General features: G+C 44.0%; 1 protein-coding gene across 2 annotated transcripts in view; it reads left to right on the top strand.

The window, feature by feature from the left end:
• LOC149351130 (uncharacterized) overlaps nucleotides 1-14,032 on the top strand; it is a 48,491-nt gene extending 34,459 nt beyond the window's left edge. Inside the window, exons 9-10 of one of the 2 annotated variants that reach the window (XR_016290529.1) lie at nucleotides 3,108-3,191; nucleotides 10,559-10,765. Coding sequence is in view for 1 of the 2 variants with exons in the window: in XM_089580390.1 (XP_089436516.1) it covers nucleotides 10,559-10,691 (133 nt within the window). In the remaining variant the exon portion in view is untranslated. Of the gene's footprint in view, nucleotides 1-3,107; nucleotides 3,192-10,558 lie in introns of both variants that reach the window. The other variant, XM_089580390.1, reaches the window with a different exon arrangement.
• Nucleotides 14,033-21,568: the final 7,536 nt, after the last annotated feature.

Consider the following 21,568-nt stretch of genomic DNA (forward strand, 5'->3'; position numbering starts at 1 on the left):
ACCTTGTCCACAGCGAGGGGTCCTTCTCATCCTCGCGCTCACGCAGAAGGATACAACGGCACAACTCACAGGCGTCGCCTTGGCTCATGGTTACGCGCGCACACAGCCACAGCCGCAAACACGCATACACCGGCACGTGCGCGGACGCTGGTCGGCGACAACGATCCCCTCATCAGAAGCGTCCAGAGGCGCCGCGGCGAGGGTCAAAGGGTGCCCTTTCCGCCCCCCCATCGCCCCAAACGCCCCGCCAACTTCCCCTCCATACGGGCCGCACAAAACTCGCACCGCGACGAGCCAACCACCCACAGTCGGGCCGGAAATGAGAAAAGGCGCCGTACAAACGACAGGCAAACTCTGCGCTTCAAAAGATAAGCGCGAGAGAGAGCGGCTGAAGTATACATATGTACAAGTCTGGTTAAAAAAAACTGAACGCCAACGCAGACGCATGTTACCTATGTACATCTCGGTACGTTAGAACAAAAACAGACGAGCAAGCGGGGAAACGAAAGTGGCTAGAAACTGACTCAAACAAAAAAATAAATAAACTGATAAACACAAAAGGCTGGAACTGAGCATGCTGCAAAAACAACAACCGAAAAAAAAACACACCGTGCTTCACCTGGGTAGGGCCTGACAAGAAAGCTCGCCAGCTAGCTGAGGCTGCGTGCCTTCTGTTGCGGAAAAGTCCGCCGTCCGGCATCAATCACACCGGTGACCGTCGCCTCAGATTGTACCGGTGCTCCGTACGCTTGCGTTCCGCAGCACCAGTTGTGCCTTTGCGCTTGTCTTTGATACCAATGGGTACCGGCGCAAGCTCGTCAGACCGTGACGGGTAGGCCTTCAGGTCATTGAACCCCTGCTTGCTCCTGGGGAAAGGCCCCATCAAATCGCAGGTGGCCATCTGCCACGGACGCACACTGTCAAACGGTTTCATCATTCCAGGCGGCTTGCCGCCCCGCGACTTCACCGCTTGACAGACATGGCAGGAACGGCAATAGCGGAAAATGTCACGCTTCATGCCAGGCCACGTCACCGAATGACTCAGTTTTGCAAAAACTTTGGAGCCACTCAGATGACCGGCCAGTGGTTCGTCATGAGAGAATCGCAAAAGTGCGCCTCTCAGACTTTTGGGGATAACCACCTAGAACGGGTCGATGGACTCGTCATCGGTGGCTATGTACTTCAGCACGAGCCCGTCATTGTCCAGCAAATATGAATCCCCGGGGTTCGCCGCGACACACGCTGGCTTCTGCCCCCCCTGCGCCCGCTACAATACAAGTAGCGTCACGGCGCTCCGTCTCCCTGAGACCGTCGCTCACCTCGCGACAAAACGGGTCATTTTGCTGGGCTTTCAGTAGCTCTTTAGGGCTGAAAACGATTCCAGTCATCCCAGAGGGGAGCATGGTCTCGTCCCCACTCAGGTTTGCAGCCAAAATTTCCGTTCGCGTCGGCACCTCCGAGGCGCTCACGAAGAGCTTTGCCTCTCGTCCGCTTTGCGAAGCGCTGCTCGCCTGGTTAGCGGAATGGGTTAACCCGTTTGCGGGTTCCCCCTCCTTGCCGCCCGGCGGCTCGTCCGCTGTTTCGCCCCCTCCGCCTACAGGCGTCAAGGCGCCGCTGGCGAGTGGGGCACGGGATAGCGCGTCAGCTACCACGTTCGTGCTCCCCTTTCGACACTGCACGGAAAAGTCGTAATGCTGTATCAGGAGAGCCCAGCGCGCCAGCCGACCCGCTGGCTCGCGGAGCCGCATCAGCCAACTGAGCGCACTGCACCCCTGCCTCAGTGGAGGCTTGGGCGGGCTACACGAACGAGGGAGGCAAGGCTCCTAGTTCGATGAGCGGCGTGGTTTCCACAGGGAACCGGGCCAGCGCCTCGCCGTTCCCAGAGCAGAATTGACTGCTCGCGGGGCACGGCTGCGGCTGTTCGAAACTGCCGGTTGCGGCAGCGTGACACGAACTGCTTTCGCACTGGGCGGAAAGCTTGCACAGCTGAGGCATGCGACCAGCGGATGCACCGCAGGGTGCTTCCGATACAGCTCCAATGGGAGCCGCGTGGTCGACATTTTGGGTTGTCTCGCCGTGAACCCCACTGGGGGCCGCGGCCAACCACGGTGTCTAGCTATTCGAAGGAACAGCAGCCAGCGGATCAAACGACGCTACAACTCCGTAGGGAGCCGACATGTAGCTGCCGAGTGCCCCGCTGGGGGTGTTAGACCCGGTGCGCAAGCGTGATCGTCAAGGCGACCTGCTCGGCTAATGTGCCGTCAAAGGCGTAAGCGCCAGTGACTTAACACGTTGGGCGCCAGTTGTGGGTTTCTAAGTGGACACAGGCCACCACCCACCGCGGGTTCGAGCTTCGCGCGAGCCAAGGGCCCCGATCAGCCGTCACCACACACACACTGGGACACCGCTGCAGCGCACTCAACCTCCGCTGGGAGGAGAGCGATTCGCCGCAAAGAAATAGGCCTCCAAGTTCACAAAGGAGACGTTTATTCACGTCGTCCTTCAGCAGTACACACACACTCAATCGTCACCCCGTCCCGGGGGCGCGCGAGGAGCAAGGCTCCGCTGCGCGCACGAAGCGACTCGAGCAATATGCGCCGCTAGCACGCCGCTGCAGGAGAGTGTCCCCGCGGCAGTGCTGTGATCTCTCTCTCGTGTCGACCGTTGGGCCGGTTGCGAGAGAGAGTGGGCAATCAACGCAAGGTACGCCTGTCTGAGGTCGCTGGACCCCGCTGGACAGGCTCGAGCCGCCGCAGGTCAGAGGACACGTGCGGGCGAGCTCGAGTAAGCACTGATCCGAACGGCAAAGGCCGACACGGACAAAACAGTAACGTACGCACCTTACGCTGTCTCGGAGGGTTCTCTCTCTGGGCCCCGCTCGGACGGTCGCGGGATCCGCGGCCGCCAAAACGGGTCCCGGATTCCCGCCAAAAGGCGCCAATGGCAAAGGCCCTTGGGGAGCCGGGGCGGAGCTGTGGCTAAATGACAGTGATAAGTCACCCAGCCGCCTCTCCACCGCCTGAGGCGGGAGCAAGGGAAAGAGGAGAAACAACGCGGGCGGCCGGCACAGCCGCGCAAAGGCGACGGCGGAAAGCCAGATTCCCACAACATTGCTGTGAACATTCGAGATTTCTGAAGATGAAATGCTGAAGACATGGGCTGGAGGCTTTTATGCTTTGTACATGAACAGTGTATGTGGCACTTTTTTTTTTAAAGAAAATTTTGATTAGCCAAGATCTATTAGACTGATTTCTAATTGTTGTCCAACTGAAGCCACTACATTCAAGTGCTTGAATGCAGTGTAAGAGTCACAGGCTTATAGTGTAGGAGTATTCGTCCAGTGCATTTAGCAGATTTCATGTGATTTTGTTTTGTATAAGATTTTTTCTATATTATGGTAGCATACCTACTTGAGTGCACAGGGCCGGGTGGGAGGGGCAGGGTGGTAGTTAAGCAATTCAGAATCGTGGCGTAACCTAAAAGAAATCATAGAAGCATGCATAAAAATTACAGTTCACTCTCAGTAATTTAATTCAAACTCGAAGGGGACTGAAAATTCGTTCAGCCTACACGAAGTTAAAATTAACTAACCTTTTTTTTTTCTCTCTCTCTTTTACTTGGGTCAGCAGGACCAAGCCATCAGTTCAAATTAACGAGAGTCCACAGTGGTTAAAAAATGATGACTAATGGTTGGAAAGTCTCACCGTTTCTCTTTTTCAAATGATGAACTAGAATACCTGTTATTAATTAGATTATACACTGCTTTTATGATACAGTTTGTACTGTGAGAATGGACTGGTAGGAAGATAGGCTGGCTAGGTCTAAATCTGCCTGAGTTGGTTGGTTGCAAAGATGCAAAACACATGCATGTTCGAGCCTTGCATTAAGGCATGCTTGGTAACTAACATTACTGGCACTTGTGTTGCATGACCTACAGTTGCTTGCACCTCACACTGCTTTCGAGTGGCTTTACTAAATTGTGCTTGTGGTGTTTTTCTATGGTTTGTTCTTGGGGAAACGCACTTGCACTATCGACATGTGAGGCAGTAATTTTTCAAGTGTTGTGCTTTGACATTTGTGAGTGCATATATGTAGAGGCTGTTCAAAAATGTGAGGCCAGTCCTCCTAGCTGTGCAGCCTGTCCTCATCTCTCCCATATGTGGCTGAAATTTCAGCATGTCTTTAAGGGCCAAGGTTCCATGCCTTTTTAGATGGACTGAGGATGGAGGTCTGGCCTTTCCAGCCCACCTTGAGCATGCAGCTGTGCAAACATTGAACGAGCAGAGTTGTGTTGATTGGCCATGAAGATGCAGTTTTTTACTTACTGTTTCAGTGGTGACTTTTAATTGCCCCTATTCTGGGCTGTTACACACTGTAATCGTTCTGATTATCTTAAGAAAGTTATGTTCATATCATACAGAGCTGGTGAAGTAGGGTTTTTGCCTAATGAAATGTTATCACCCTTCTGTTTCTGTTGGCACATTGTTTTTTTTTTTTTTTTTTTTGCAGAGATACGTCAGTAGTAAGTAGGCTTAAAAATTTTCTATGCCAAGCATACCACAATGAACAGGTGTAAACTCTTTTGCTAGTTTTCTTTGTTCCCAGATGGTAGCTTTGTGTGTATTAGCTTTTTTATTAGCAGTACAAAAATACCTACCTTCATAGTATGCAGTAGTGGACCTCAGGGAACTTGGACGAGCCAGGCTCATCGTAAGCAGTCTGTCATTTCTGGCTTGTGATGAGTCCAGCTTGTCGTGTGTTTTCTGGCACTGTGTGTCCGGTTTAGGGAGACTAGGGCTCGTCCAGAGCATTTTTTTGGCTTGTCAACAGATGGCAACATGGGTACTAAAGGACCATTTTGATAACTTTTTCAAAAGCAGATGTGTCCGATGGGGGGGTTAACGGGACTAACAACTGACCAGAACGTGTCCTGAGATTATGGACATGAAAATATCTTACCTCATGTGAAAGAATTGAGCGCTGTAGTTTTGAAGCAGCGAGGATTTGTAATTTTAATTTGGCATTGAAAATTGCATAAAGCAACTTGAAGTGACATCTTGCAGTGAAGCCTTGCAATCATCAGTGTATCCCACCACGGGACCGCAGCTTGGTAAAATACTGTTTATATGTTGTTAAAGGTGTTCTGTAACACCTTCTGAGGAGAGTATATAAACTCACTCATACACTGCATTGTGTTGTCGTGAACACCTGAGCCAAATAATACACTTCTACACGTAGCAGAGAACCCACAATCACGTGCGAAAGCTGGCGAGCCCCCTCATGCGAATTTTTAATGCTTGTGGCCTCCGCCGTTTCACGCTCCTGTGTATACCGGTTAAGAGGTGGCTATTAGATTCTTTTAGACGTCACGCAGCTACCATGGCCGCTGCCAGTCAGTCGCATCGCTCCGGTGGGTTGGGAAGCTCTGCCCTCTGGGGAATTCCTGCGCGCATCGGTGTTGGGGCCGGCAGAGGAGCGCCGACCTTTGAGCGTGCAAAAAGGGACGAGAGGAGAGGGAAAGGCACGAAGGTGCTGATATTCAGGTGTTGACTGCAGGTAACCGAGCATCTACAAAGCACGTTAAAAAAAATTCTTGCTGGAGGATATTCATGGAGCAGCATCTCAGGCATACCGCAACTTTACTGAGAGCCCTTTAAGTGCATCGTGTCTTTTTCTTTCAGAAATGTTTATCATGTTTTATTACAGTTTACGCTGTCACCAGTGAGCCCTTTGATGAAAAGGAACATACCCTTCAAATTGGCGATAAAGTTTTTTGAGCTTTTGTCTGTAGATGGTGGCACAGTGTTTTGCATTTCTTGGTTGAAGCGGTAAACATAGCCTTCCAAAATGATTGTCGACAGTGTGTGCATCACTGCACTGTTATAGTTTTGGATGTGGAAACCTAAATGGATGCTACGCTTAAATATCTAGTTACTACCTGGTAGCTAGGACTGAATTAGTTTTAAGTTCATGGCTTTTTCCGGCTTGCAGTCACTGTCATTCTTGCCGATCTTAGTTTCCAGCATCAGGGTATGTAAAAATGGGCAAATCCACTGATAAAAAAATTCTTGTAAAAAATCGTCAACATGTTTTTAACAAAACTGTTGCAGAATCAAGCGCCTTGGACATTTAAGTTTTTCATTGCACTGAAAAAAACTTGGGGCCTCTCAGTTCAGTTGTTTGTCCCGTTAGGTAGCATGAATAAACTTTAATTCATGGTTGGCACTTCGCAGTGAATGAAAGGGCCTGTGATGCAAAGGCCATGCTCCTAGAAGTAAATTCTGCTGAAGTGTGTGTCTTTAGTTTACATGTGCAGGTGTTGAAACTGGTGTCCATTATCATAAATGGTCACTAAGCACTCTGAATGCTGTGTTGAAGTTTAACAGAGCTCAGAGCTATCTCAAAGGTTTTTCAGCTTCTTGCCATGAAATGCATTAAATCTGGTTCGCCTTTTGTTGGTACAGAAGGAAGTTGTATTAAATATCTTTTGATGGAATTGGTTTGCATGATTGATTATGTTACGCTGTCACATGGGAACTTTCAGGGATCATTGAAGCCAGTTGCCGTAGTACTTTGCAAGCTCTATCTTATGATATGCTGCTGTACTTTTTTTTTTGTGCTGATTAGCCAGCACCAGATGCTTGGAAGAAATAAAGTGTAGTTGAGAGATTACCTTTGATGAAATAAAAAGCATTGTAAATGCACTTAGCAGTATAATGCTGCCTTGCTTTTATATGTGCACAAAAAATACTTTGGATGGCTATTAGCATGGTCTGATGGCAAAGGTTTCTCTGGGGTGAAGAAAATGTAAAAATGCAGCGATATTTAATAAAACACTCAATATGGTATGTTGAGCATTTATTCAATGATACTGTGCGTTTAGTTTCAATTAGCCACTGAGCTCACAGATGTATGAAGGCAGCATTTAATGGCTGTGAAGAATCTCAATGGCACTTCACAAAAATATGTATTGGTGTTCATTGAAGTTAATAGCAATTAGAAATGACTCCACTGTATGTGCATGGTCACTGTCTGGTTCAGTGGTTGCTGGTTTAATGATATTAGGGCATTTTATGGCAGAGATACGAGTTGCAGTGAACACAGTTAGTTTTCTTGGTGCTGTGCCTTCATTGTCATAGCTTTAGCTATACAGTATTAATATGTCTCTTCTAACAAAGTTACATGTGTCACCATGCTTGTCCTCAGTATGGTGAGATATGAAACTTATGTGCATGTGTTACATTTCTGACCGGGCAGTTAGAAATTGAAGATCTTCATATCACTGGCAGTGTTGTTTTCTTTCACCTAAGTCCATGCTGAACATATTTAGGTTGAAGGGCATTTGTTTAAGCACTAACATGTGCATGCAGGATTTACTTACCTGAGTTTATTGTTTTATCATGCACAGTCGCAGCCAGAATAATACGGAATATGCTTTGGTAGTTGAACTCTTCTTGTCTGCTACCTAGTGAAAATTAAAGCGCATCTGATTTTTGCACAAGCAAGTGCCGCTTGTGCATAAACGTAGCAAACTTTCCTGTTTTGTTAATGAAGTATTAGAGAATAGTTATAACACCAAAGCGTATTTCGTATTATTCTAGCCATGACAGTACATTGGGGTGCCCTTGAAACAAATTTGGTTCAAAGAATAGCTGAGTAATTTGAGGAACCATTACTTAGTTTCCCATGAGAAACACACAGAAGCAATAATCTGGTTAAAAATTAGGGGGCTGTTAAGCTTCGCCTTTAAGGGTGTGAAGCAATAGCATTAATGGTTCCCTTCAGCAGTTTTTCGTTGCACACAGTCACTGTTCTTTGTTCACATTCGCCTATTTATCGCAGCACAGTTTCCACATTCCTGTCTTCTGACTCTTCCACACTGGAGTTTACGCAAATAATGTTGCCTCTGTATACACACACACTGATTAGTGCTTACTGCACTGCACTCACATGGCCACAAAAGATCATTCCACCCGGACACAGGTTCTGTTCTGAGAAAACTTTATAAATGCTTGCGCCATCTGTTGAGGCAGCAGCGTACATCAGATCGCGAGGCTTTTCCAGTGGCCACCACATGCAGGCGCCGCTATGCCACTTGAAGCAAAGAGGATCGGGCATTACTATGTATTACCCCGCCGATGGCAGAGCGGCAAGCTGCCACGTGACTGGCTGAAAAGCACCCCTCGCATTGGTTTGTTTTTTAAATCGGCACAGAGAGTAGGAGGAGTCAACCAATGCGAGGAGTGCCTTTCAGCCTTAATACACAGAGTGATTTTCGAAAATGTGGGGTTCGGTCATGAACCAAACAGCACTTTCAACAAAATGCAATGGCATTCCACAGATCACACAAAAAAGTGTAGATCCGTGGATGTTGCAGGATGGAAAAACTGGGGAGTGGTGCAGACTTGGGACCTTTGAGAAAGGGGAACCTTGATCACAGACGCATTACAAGGAAAGAAACGAAGCATGCGCTTCTGCCGGAGCAGGCGGTGGGGCACATCACTCTGTGGCAGCAGTCTCACGAAAGCAAAGAGCCCTCGGGTATTTTTTATTTCCATGGACTTAGTTTGCGGCTATGTTGTCTGCGACTGAAACTATTTATTCACAAAAACCTAAAAAACAAAATAAAAGCGAAAATGAAGTTTTCCAGAATGCTCTTTAGTGCACCTTTAACCCTATTATGCCCAGCCTATGAAAGTGTGGCATAGAAGTTCTCAGCCTCCAGCATTTCACCATTACTGGCCCCTGCATTGGAGAAGTGTAAAGAAATTTTTTTTAATGAAAATGTGGTACTGTACAATTAAAATTAGCAAATGAGGCTAATTTCTGAGCAACAGCTATTTGTACAATTTTCATTAGGAGTACAGCTGTCCAGTTTGGCCTTCTATGTACAGTTTTACGCAAGTTGCACAAAATAGCCACTGCTCAGTCTTGTGAATTTGTGGTACACCAATTTCACAAAACACAGTAATACTAAGAAATTTTTTAACTGCTTTTCAGTGTAGGTGTATTAGCTCACATAATGTAGCAGTTATAACCTGTATCTGATTCCTTCATAACTTGGTCATTAAATAGTTAAATTTTTAGGTTCTTTAGGGTCCTGCGGGTTATTCCGTTAAATAAGAAGCCTAAAACTTTATGTGTTTGTGACTGTAAGTCAGGAAGCACTGCAGCTGAAGTTTCTTTTTTAAGCTTGTACAGCTTGCACTTAGTTACTTTCATGATGTTTGGTCAAATTTTCACAGGCTTGCTTGTTATGATTTTGTAGATTCGATACAAACTAATTTTGCAGCAAGTGTTTCTGTGATAATAGTTGAAACGCTTTGCACCCGATTTAATTTCCCTGTAGCCATGGTATTCACATGCTGTTTTCTAGGATGAGGATGTATACGCTTGTGCTGTACAGTCATCCATACACCTTTCTAGAACGCTCAAACGGTGCACCTTGTGTCATTCACAAGTTGTTTTGAGCTTGAAACAAGACCTCATTGTGCATGCATATTCCCATGGACCATGTGTAACTCCTCATGTCTTTAAAAGCTGTATCGGGCCCACCAGGCAGCGGCAATTAGCATAAATGCAGAACACAGTAAGCAGTTCGAGCGCTCTATACAAGTGTTTGGACAACTGTATTATCGTGGAGGATGTGCTAGGATCAACATTGTGATGCTGTCAGTCTCACTCAACAAATATGTCAGCCTCACAGAATGCAAAACCAAGAACCTACAATTCACTTGACTGTGCTGTAATTTTTACAGGCAAAAGGCATGTAGAAATGTCTCAGAGCTGCAAAAGTTCTGTGTAGCCATAGCTGTGAGAGCTGATGCAAAGAAACTGAGTAGGGGAGGAGTGAAGGCTAAAAGTGTGCAAAAAAAAAAAAACTGCGAAGAGGGAGCACTAGAGTGCAGCAAAAAGGAGGCAGTGGGTGGCTGTTCGAAGTCAGTGTGTTTTAAAGAAAGAGGGGTCTGAAATCTCAACAGAGCAACTGTAGAAACTTGTGTGGAGGAGGCTATCATCTTTTGTTCACTGCGACAACTTCTGCTGAGGGTCTGTGTGTTCCCATTGTTTGTAAGATTCCAGCGCACTGAAAATACATATGTAAAGTAAGGACAATGAAATAAGGCAAGGTTGTCTGGGAAATAATAGAGGTCAAAGGACATTCTAAGGTTACAGTGGGGAGTCAGGATGCAGAGTATTTTCTTGTGGTAAAAATCTTAACTGCATCTTTGCAGCTTCACGGACTGCAAGGGAAGTCAAGAAAAGTGCTCTGCCTTGGCATACCGCGTCATAAAGGCAGTTATTTGTCATGTGACACATAGTCAACAAAGCAGATTGCCTGGCTTCTCTCTTATGTAAATGTCAAACAGGCATTGTGCTGTAGAAAAGGAGTTAGCTGATCCAGCTTGGCAGGATATGCTCATTTTCATTCTGTGGTATCCTTGATCATCGGTGTTTGAGGTCACCTGAACAGGTAGTCATGAGAGATTGCGGAAAAAGCTCCTTGTTGTTCTTACCCGTGGTCAAGTGAAATCGTGCTTTTCTTTTGTCTTTCTGAAAGGGCTGATGGTTCCAAGGAGGTAGCTGGTCAGCAGGATCCTACAAGTGTCCCTACAGCATCTGAAGCTGGGGACAGTGGAGATGCACCACAGTCTCATCGCACAGAAGCTGAGAATCTGCAAGAGTCGCATTAATCAAGCACAGAACTGAGACAATGTCATGTACCGAACGTTTGAATTGGCTGCATGCCTAAGGCATGGAACATCTGGGTTGCAATCTTGGGCTTTGTTCCTGGCATGTGTAGCGCAGTTGAGCTTGGTGCAAAAGCATTTGTGACGAGCTCCTCAAAGTACCTCCTGTTGTATCATATCACTGGTGTTACCCATGTCTATTTAAACATTGCCTTTAACAAAATCGAAGAAAAAGTGCTGCTAAGCTAGCCAGAAAGCTGCTATGTTATTTTGTCGGAGCCAACACAATAAACATTTTTGGTGTTGATGAAACTATACACCTATGATAAAACTAAGCCATTTTGGACCTGTTAGGTATGAGAAAAAGCAAGATTTTTAGTATTTTTTGTCAGTAACCACTGCTCCTAATCTTTTTGCAAGTTGTAAGAAAGCTTCTCAGGGGTGCATGGTTTTTATGATGTTGTGCAAGAGACTGGTCTCTCATCTCTGATGTGTTGGCATGTTGTTTTATTTTTACATGATGGCATTTGTCATTTTTATTTTAACTTTGACCCTGTAATCTTTCAATACAAGGCTTATAAAATATGTGAAGTAGTGCAAAGGGGGAGGAATTCTTTTTGTGATACCTTCTAATGTACTGTACATAGTCACTCACTTTTAAGCATCCCTGTTGTTCTAAATTGCAAATTCTGAGACAGACAGTGATGCTTAGAATTGAGTTCTTGCAATCTTTGCATGCTATATTGGCCAAAACAAGAGGTGCTCAAGGTGATGCAGTTTTTGCGTCATATAAATATGGTAAGGTGAGCCATTGTGGCCCTTGTTCTGAATTTACGCACAGTTTTATATGTTGGGAACTTCACAGAGTTCTACATTCTACATTTTTTTTTGTACTTGTTGTTTTGAGAATAGCAGATAAGTGGTTACAATGTAGACAGAGCTATATATGTGTGAATGTGACCACATATTTACCAATGTTATTTTTTGTGTGAAAATGGTGTGCTTGGTGTTATGCAGTATTAAATGGGTTGTGTGCTGTTTTTAGTTAATGTGACGCAAAGGATTTTGGAAACAAGTATTTTTCTTATTTGCATGCTTTCTTTATTTCAAGTAAAGCGGTTTGTGCCAACGAAGTGGCTAGTGAGCACTATTGCTAGCTTTCTTGTGCCTCTCAGCTTCATAGAGCAATATTTAAGCACATTAGAAGGCAGCATATTGGGTGCTCTGTAGGAGAAGATTATGCCATGTTTTTTGTTTGTTTTTTCCCCCCTGTGTTGGGGCCAATGTGGCACCCCAGAATCTCTTTTCATGTAGCCACGTAAACGCTGTAACGCCAGGCATGTAGCACATGGCAACCATATCATGGTGACCTCTCTCTGTCCTCAGTCTGCTGATTACGAGTAAAAAGATTCCATTTTTGATGGCGAATACTCTTCATTGCCAAGGCACCTGCAGTATGATTAGGGAGTGCATGCACGTTTTTTCTGGAGTGTGTTTGTGCTTACCTCTGCCAATAAGCTCACAGTAAAATTTGGCCAGCTTCATTTGTTTGCGTGCAATTTTGCTTCAGTGGCCGTGTGAACCACAGTGATGTTTCCCGGTCAGAGGTGCTGAGTTCTGCAGTTCTGGACAGGTGTTCTGCAAGCAAGAATTAAGATTGTTGAAAGATGAATTTTGTGAAGAATTTTGTGAACTGGTAGCTTATGTGTGAAAGTAGAGCTTAAATGACTGGCCATTGAGAGTCCGTCAAGCATTCAAAGGTCCCTGAAACACCCATTTAAAGCCTTTGAGTAAGAATTCCCGGCCTGTGACCATAAGTCTCTTGGCCAAATGTTAGTTATAGACCAACTCTGTGTTTACAAACATAGGAGGCGTTCACGAAGGCTGAGGGCTAGTGCCCCTGCAGGGGGTGGCCAAGAAATTGGTAGTGCCAACATCTGCTGCAGTGTGCAGTTCGTTTATCATGCCATTTGAAAATTACCTTCTAAGTGGAGATGTCCAGGCTGCCTAGTTTGTAATTGAAGAGCTGTATTGCAAGTGAATGTAGCACACACGGCAGCATAAATTACTACACAAGAAGCTTGTCTGATTCAGAGCAACACCCAGCTGATTGAAGCCTAGACATTGTGGGGTATGTCTGGCATCACAATGCATTTATTGTGATGCCTTAAAAAGAGATCAGCTTCAAAGGACATTCCATACTTATTCATGCTTCTCTTAAAAGTACTTGCCAGCTGTCAACAAAGGGCCACCTTGATAGGTCCACTGCCAAATGAGAAAATTGTTATGGAAAGGTATGTGTGCATGCTTCTAAACTCCACACTCCTGGCCAATACCCCTACCCATGGGTAACTCCGGCGCACATGTATATTGTGATCTCTTAAAGATACATTGGCTCTGAATTGACATTCGATACTTTCACAGTCTGTTCTAGGATGTGCAAGGTTTTTGTCAATATAGGGACGACCTTGTAAGTGCACTGTGAAATCAGAGGACGACTTTGGAAACTTGTGTGTATGCCTATGGGCCGAACCCCCAGCTGTTGCCACTGCCCAGCGACAGCAGTGCCACCGCATCTTTCTTGCTTCACATGTCGGTGTTGGTCTATATTCAGTACCTGGTGCTTGCAAACTGACAGAACTCCTCTCGCATTTCACCTGTGATGTATTCTTACCATGTTTCACAGCATTCTCCAAGATTGGAAATATTACTTCCATTCTTAGTCAAACTTTGCAATACAAAAAGTGAACAAGCTTGGTTGGGACAAACAAGTCGTGCATGGATTTTCAAACGGTAGGGGAATATTGGTAGTTAGCATGAAAACAGGAACTAGGAACAAAGCAATAAATGTGTGGTGTGGTGCCTTGGCCATGGCAGCAGCAGACATTCAGAATAGTGTAATTCGTGTTCTGATGTTAAAAAGGCTCCTGTGTTTTATCTTCACTTTTAAGGCATTCTCTATATTCTGTAAAAGGTGCTTCAGGGCCGCTGTAAGAGGCTGATGGCAGTAGTATGTGAATGGAATGCGAGAGGGGTGGAATTGAGAAGACGACTTATTTTCTCTTTTTCACTTCAAATTGTCTGCACTTTGCAGGGACCAGCTGGGCTGTACTGGAGCCTTGCATGTGACAAGGCTGTACATAAGAAGACACAACTGCTCTGTGTCAGCATGTAGCATTGAGCAGAGGTCAAGCGCAGTTTTTAGCAATGCACATCACCAATTTATTGCTTCAGGTCATGCTGAGTGCATGAGTAGTGGTACAAGCCTGCTATAGTCTCGTATTTAAGTTTTTGTGGGAGAAATTAGAGAGAGTTTTTGTTAATAAAAGTGTTGAATACTTGCATGGGCTTCCTCTGCTGATGTGTATTTTTGTAGCACATACTAGGTCTTGCTCCTATTGGGCAATATTTGAAAGACATAATTGTGCTCATTTTCTGGGTTTGCAGAAACGATGATGTATTAAAGCACTAAATGGGTGACTGGCTTTGTGCTTAGTGATCCTAAATTCTGCCCTTGGTTTGGTGCACTTTCTCATTAAAGCTTATCAAATCTAATTCAGACCAACAAAGAAATGGTGCTGTGAAGGTGCTTACACAGCATGCCTTGCAGGGCTCCCCTTTTCTAGCTGCTTCATGGTAAAGCAAGGTGTGGCCTTATTATTGTCAGTTTTGGTGAAATGAAAAGTACACAGAGACTAAGCAAACACTCTGTGTAAAGGATATTATTATCTAAACCGTATAAAACATGTTTTTGGTTGCTTGCATCCATATGTCCTCGTGGCAAATCTGCTTTTTGTAACTGTTGGCCTTGCTTGAAGCATATAAACTGTAAAAACTAAGCTTTTGCAAGGCTTGTAAATCAGAGGAAAACTGATGTTGAAAAAAATGGTACATTTGCTGGGTGCAGCCAAGCATGACTGTGAATTTGTATGTTTATTTTTCATTAATATGAACACAAGTTCAGGGTATGGAATTAAATGTATTTTATTGCAAGCAGGTAAGCGTAATAAGTGGTGGTTGAAGACCTTTAACTTGCTGTACTGCCCAATGAACCTGAGGCATTTTTACGTAACTTTCAGCTCCATGGCTTTGGCTTTAGTGCAGTTTTTTTTTCTTCATCATCAGCCACATGGAACTGCACATTCATTGGGTGGCTTCTCTACATGTACGCAAATAATTGCACCAGTGCACTGCATGGCTGGTGCCTGACTGGAGGTAGTCTGTAGCTACGAGTAAGGCGAACAAATTACCAGCAACTCTTGTGTTTCTTGCCAGCACTGGTTACGAGTTGACATGAAAAGAGATCTTCGTGAAAGTGCATTCCACCTTGGGGGAGGGGGAACTTCTGCAACAAGGCTGCCTTGAACAATGTATGTTAGGAATCTATTTCATGTACACTCACCGTCAAAAGTAAATGGAAGGCAACTTTGTCAAAAAAATTTAATTTCTTTAAATCTAAAGCATAATGGTCCATGTTAGTGCACAGTGCAATTCGCACAGTCACAATTAGGCTGCATATATGTATTCAAGGATGTATGATAAATTTTTTCATTAATATTGTCTTCCATTTACTTCTGACGGCACCTGTACATGCTCACACCTGAAGTAAGTGGTCATTAAAAAAGGAGAAGCTCACTTGTGTGGCCATGAAGGCATAACCTCTGTGTTTTGCTGTATTGTGCGATACTGGACAGAGCTTAATGATGTAATGCATTTTCGCCTATTTACAATGGCATATGCTCACTAGAACTAAAAAGAATCGTTTCAGGGAGACTGCTGAATACATTCACCGTCTTAGAAAAAAAGCACATACATGAAACATTACACAAAGTGAACATCATGGAAAAATCGCTGACAGGTTTTTTTGTATGTGTGCATGGGAAATGTGTGTCTGAAGGAAAGAAATTTGTGAAAGCATTCAGCCTGCAGAGCTAAGAAATGCAGCTTTACTCGTTGATCGAGCAGACGCAGCCTGAGATGAGCTAGTTGATGGGCATACTTGAGCAAAATGTGGGAGCACAAACATGGACAGAAAAGTGGCCAAAGAATGATGGGTCAGGTGCTTGCCCTGTCATTCTTTTGCTACTTATCTGCCCTTCGTGTTTGTACTCCCACATTTTGCCTGTGCTCCATATACAGCATTGTCTAGTTGTAAATTAAGTGAGGTTTCACTCACAGGTGCTTGTGTGTGGATTGGTAAGGTGTTAAAGGTTTCCTACACATAATAATTCGTGTGTCAGCCACAAATCCTAACCTGTTCTGAAGCGAACAATCGCAAGTAGCGCAGTAATTTGCAGAGTTGATACCCATGACTTTTTTTTTTTTAGTGTGTTGGAGTGTTTGCAAAGGGATTGACTTGTGCTGTGGCCTGTCTACCCATCATGTAGCTTGCTGTATAGTAGTGGAATGTCTGTGTGCTACTTAATTCAACAGTTTATTGAAGGATGTCTTTTGCTTTTTGTGAAATCCCACATTTTCTGGTGGAGTTTCACATTTGCTCACTGGGCATTCTGTTCACACATTCATTCATTTTGACAGCCTTTCAAGCTGGTTGGGCACTTAAAAAACATGAATTCGTGCCGTGCACATTACTGCTGTTTTTTTCATTTTTTCTTCATTCTTAGAGCCTTTGCTGCACCAAAGCTGAGACCATCAAGTGATGAGCATCGTACCTAGTCCTTAAAACTTTTAAATGCTGCTGGGCTAGGGCCTCTTAAGAGCTTTTATTACAAAGAGCAATTATTGCAACTGCTATAGCTGCATCTTTTTTTTACCAGTTTGGAATATACATTGAACTATAGAAGGTGTACTAGGAGAAAGTAGGATATCCTGATTTATATATGGCCTGGGCCCAAGAAAAGGATCATCCCAACAAAACTAGGGTGGTTGTTAGTAGGAGTAGCTATAGTTAGCGCAGAGATTGAGAGCATTGTGACTATACGTTGTTCACCAGCTCAGAAGTCTGAGATTGCTTGAAGGAAGTATTTATCAGAGTATATGATAACTGGGCACTTAATGACTTTGAGTTGATTTTAAGAGCAGTGTACAAGCAGTAGACTGGAAACCACAAAAAGCACAAAAAAAAGGGTAAGGATACAGTGGTGTTGTCAAACATGGCCATACCAGTCGTGGCATACAAATGTGTCATGCTAAAAGTTCCGCTCCTGTGGCACACAATATGTTTGTTCATTCAGTTGTGAGTCCCTCAGTTAAAGAAAGCTTTTCATGGTCAACAATATGAGATAAATGTGAAGACACCCAACCGTTCAACTGCTCTAATGAAGTTAAATGGTTGATATTTAATTTTATAGTTCCTTCTAGTGTGATTCTGGCATTGAAAACAGACTAAGGTCTTGAAAAGGACTGGCAGTAATCAGCTTTTGCTCTGATGCAGCTTGCTTTAGATAGACCGAGGTGTTTTCGCCATACTTTCTTTAATGACTGCCCAGAAGGGATAACCTACCTTCTGTGCCCTTGCTGTAGAGAATAGAGCACGGCATTCTCTGCTCATGTGGCCCCAATGGCTGTCGCCAAGCTAGATTCCTCGTACATCTTTTGTGGTCTTCAAGAACCTTTCCCTTGACTTGGCTGAAATCATTAATGGCAGCTTCATCTGCTTTCTGCGAGCAGACTTGCCATGTGAGTTTCGAAAGTCATAATTGAAGTTTATGAGGACCACAAGCCCCACTCAGTTTCATGAAGGCTGTGCACTTTGGTCCACTCTTCTTCTTGGGAGGGATTGCAGGCATGCTGCTGCACAAAAGTTTGGATGAGGGAAATAGACAAAGGAACAGAAAAGCAGCCATCTCTTGCATGCATAGCATGTCGCACATGCTTGAGAAAATCGCTGAGCTGACAGAACTAAAATAAGTGAAGCTCAGTAATGTGCATAAGAGAGGAGAAAAATGGGCATTCAAAGTGCTTCACAGCCTGTCGGACATGTAATATAAATCTCGTGGCAGGTCTTATGTAGTGCTGATGCACTTCATTATTGGCAGCCTTCATGAATGTTGCAGTGTGCTACATATGTTGGTGCAGTGTGCAGCCAGTGCATTGGGAAACTTGTGAATGTATTAACCGGGACAAAAGTAACTGACCCCCAACCCCCCCCCCCACCTCCCTCCAAGTTGCGAACTGTGCCACACTGCATGCAGCACGGTTTGGAAGTTGGAGGGGGGGGGGGGGGGGGGGGGGGGGGATCAGTTACCTTTGTCCCGGTTAGTACATCACCTATTAACTAGGTTAACATCCTGTAGTGATGCCAGGAGCATTGCACGCAGGAAATCTTCAAGGACTACATAGTCTTGCAGGAGAAAACTGCACAATAGCGTACTTGACAGAGGAGTTGCTCGGTGTACTCAGTGCTTTATAGGTCAGGTGTTCATGTGTATTTTTTTTGTTCCCTTTGAAATATCTTCTACTCCATGCCTAATGTTTTGTCTTGTGTTCATGTTGTTTTCCTCAGAGTATGTACTAGTCCGAACTTAGTAATATAGGTAAATGCTTTCACTTGGATGAGTGAAAAAAGTTTATGCATTTAGCATTGCTCCTCTACTTTCGACATTTGCTAAGCACTGGAATTAAGATGGACCACTTCCTTCAATTCTTCAAAGTGATGCAGTTAAGACATAGAGCAAGTTTAAGGGCTGTTGTATGTGCATATTGTAGTTTTGAGCTAGATATTGCATGGTAGCCATGCCGGCCACAGATGACTGTCCAGAATTGGATGGCGTTGTTTATCTTGTAAATACTGCCTTAAGGAAATGAGAAAGCAAATTTTAAGCGATTACTTTGAAGCCCAGGAGCAGCCAAGTTTTAAATAGCGAAAAAATGCTTTGCTTGTTGTGAAACCACTTCTGCTAAGCTACATTCTATCACAAAAAGATTTTGTTGTGCTGCAGTCGTTGCATTTGAAGAGTATACAAGCAATGGTTCTTGCCTACTATTCACCTTTGGTAGGTAACACATTGTGAGCACATATGGTATTAATTTTTTCACATTCTTGCATTTTTTTTATGACTTCATGTGCTGCGCACTTAAGAAAAAATACTGTTGAAACCTCAAAAGATTTTAACAGGCTGTGTGAGTGAAATTCTAGTGCTATGGGATACCTAGTATAAGTCAGTGTTTACAACCCACATAAACCAAACCATCTGCTACTAGTTGGTGAAAGCAAGTTGTGCAATGAAACTTGCACAAGATGCCTCTTGAAAAGGAGCTATTTATCTGCAACGCCCCATCCTGTGCAAACTCTGGTTTAGTGATCAATTTAACAGTTGTAGCAAATTGCAGCTTATGTCGGTACCTTGCTTCAAATGCTGAAATGACTATCAAGGTTGTGAATATTTAACAGGCTCAAGCATATGATTCATCCTGTTAATGCCCTTAAAATGGATGAAATTGCTATTCTTAAATATGTTGTGCCAGGAAGGTATTGTGTCACTGTTGTGTGGAGTTCTAAAGTAATGGCTTCGTGTTTGGTGTTGTAGTATTGCACATACTAGTCAAAAAACAAGTTTCAAGAACAAAAGTAAACCTGATGTCATGTTTTTCAAGCTCCACTTGCTTACTTTCTTAATTCTGAGCTCATCCTCTCAAATTGCCAAATTTGGGCTTGCAGTAATAGAAAAGAGTTCATATTTATATGTTTTGTTCACAGAAAGACAACTATGAGAGGATCATTTCCTTTTATAAGGGGGGGGGCTTAGTTTTCAAGCTAAATTTTTTTTTTCTTTTTTGCTCAGAATTCATTTCTTGGAACTCGTCAGTAGTCAGTATACTGTTACTTTTTTCTGGTTGCTTTTGCAATGAAACGGCACTAATTTTGTAGAAGGCATTGAATCGGGCACTTGCAATCCACGAGCAAGCTATGAAAGCCAGGTTACAAGGAAATCTACCAGTTAGCATTGTTGTGGTTCCAAGAGTTATTTTTCTCCTTTCACCATGATCAAATTCATAGCATTTCCATGCCCATTCTGTCCTGCTTGGCCTCTTCAGCTCCTCTGTCTGCTAGAAAGCATCACAGCTCTCATTTAGAATGCACAATAGCTTTTGGACCACTAAGGATGGCACTGACGCAATGATGCTAATCCAAGTTCTCGAGCCCTGCTTTCAAGGCATCCTGTTTGATGTCATCCACAAGTGAAGCCTTTGAGTGGCTAAGATTGAATGGAGAATAAAGGAGAGTGGCAAGGATTTCACCACAAGCAACTAAGAGTGGAGACCTTTCTGAAATGCCCGCCACGGTGGCTCAATAGTTACGGTGCTCGGCTGCCGGCCCATAAGACGCGGGTTTGATCCTGGCCGTGGCGGCCGAATTTCGATGGAGGCGAAATTCTAGAGACTGTGTTCTGTGCAATGTCAGTGCACGTTAAAGAACCCCAAGCGGTTGAAACTTCCGCAGCCCTTCACTACGGTGTCCCTCATAGCCTGAGTCGCTTTGGGACGTTAAACCTCAATAAACCAAATCTTTCTGAAATGGGTAGACGGTAGCTGCTAGTTTGCGTATGGTATCTCATTTCAGCTGCAGATAGGCTGTTCTCTGGTATAAATAAGTTTTAACCCATATTTTATCTGTATTGCTCAGGATGCTGAAATGGCACCTGGAAAACAGTACCCTACTTATAGATAATGCAAACAATGAAGAAGAAACCATGGTGACTTTCAGTTGAGGTTTCTAATAAAAACTATGCTTCTTTCAGTTGCTGTTAGTTCAAGTTTTAATTTAGCATTCTCATCTAATTTTTGTCATACAAGAGAATTGCTGTTGCTGTGTGCATGATAATTGTTGAACAAATTTCGAGTGACACACAACCTGGCCTGGTTCACATTGAAATGTTGAGGTTTATTTATAGGTAGGGCTTGTAGGTAATTAGCACTGACAGCACAGCAGCTGCCATTTATTGGTTCCATGTCAGGTGCCTGCATTGAAATGCAGTTGCCATGGCTGCAAGGGTATCCATGGACTGATGATGTCCAGCAATCAAGGGCTATTGTGAAGGCACCGTGGCAGGTGCAGTTCTTTGTCAAGGACACTGGAACTAATGTAGTTTGTGATGGGCATTTGTCCACAGAGGACGTGCTGTAGAGGGAATCACGATCGATTCTATTTAGTGCTATTTTTTTTTTGGCCACAGCGGGTGGTTCAAGACCATGTCATTCTTACATCGGTAAAGGCCAGTGTGGTCTTTGTGCTTTTATTTCTTATTTAGAAAAATCACAATTAGAGGTTAAATTCTCAACTTCTGAGCTCCGTACTTGGAGAGTCTGGAGCTCGAATCCTTTTGTGCAGTGACATTAAAAATGCTTACTTTCTTCACACAGTGCCCATCAAAGGCTTTTGAGCTCCCTTCTAAAAATTAATATAAACACTGGCTTCAATATTCCATGTTATTTCTTTGTCCAAGCTTGTCATATATTTTTTGCATTATTTATTATTTATAAGGACTATATTCTATTATATTCTATATTCTTAAGAACAATATTCTATTATTTATAAGGACTTCTATGACAGTGTGAGGTTTGAGTGGCAGTTAGGTTGAAACATGCACTATGTTTCACATCTAAGCTTTGCGGTAAATGATAGCAGGTTCAGTTAGGTTTTCTTCCACAGAGGACCTTTCTGCCCTACCCGCTGCAAGAAATCTAAGAACCAGCCTTAATGCCACCTAGATGTTCCACATCACTTCAGATCTATATTTACTGGAAGGATTGCCTCAACAGACGAGCCTCACTGTTGGCTGGCATTAGTCTGTTCTGTTTATGCCATATATAGAGAGATCACCTAGACATGTAGCTTCTTAACCTTGCAAAAACGCATTTTCATTCACTGACCTTTCCCTTTTTTATATTAGCCAGCGAGTATGACTACCACAGCACCC

Source organism: Amblyomma mixtum, chromosome 3 (assembly GCF_055824585.1).
Source record: "Amblyomma mixtum isolate Tamu chromosome 3, ASM5582458v1, whole genome shotgun sequence".
Classification (NCBI taxonomy): domain Eukaryota; kingdom Metazoa; phylum Arthropoda; class Arachnida; order Ixodida; family Ixodidae; genus Amblyomma; species Amblyomma mixtum.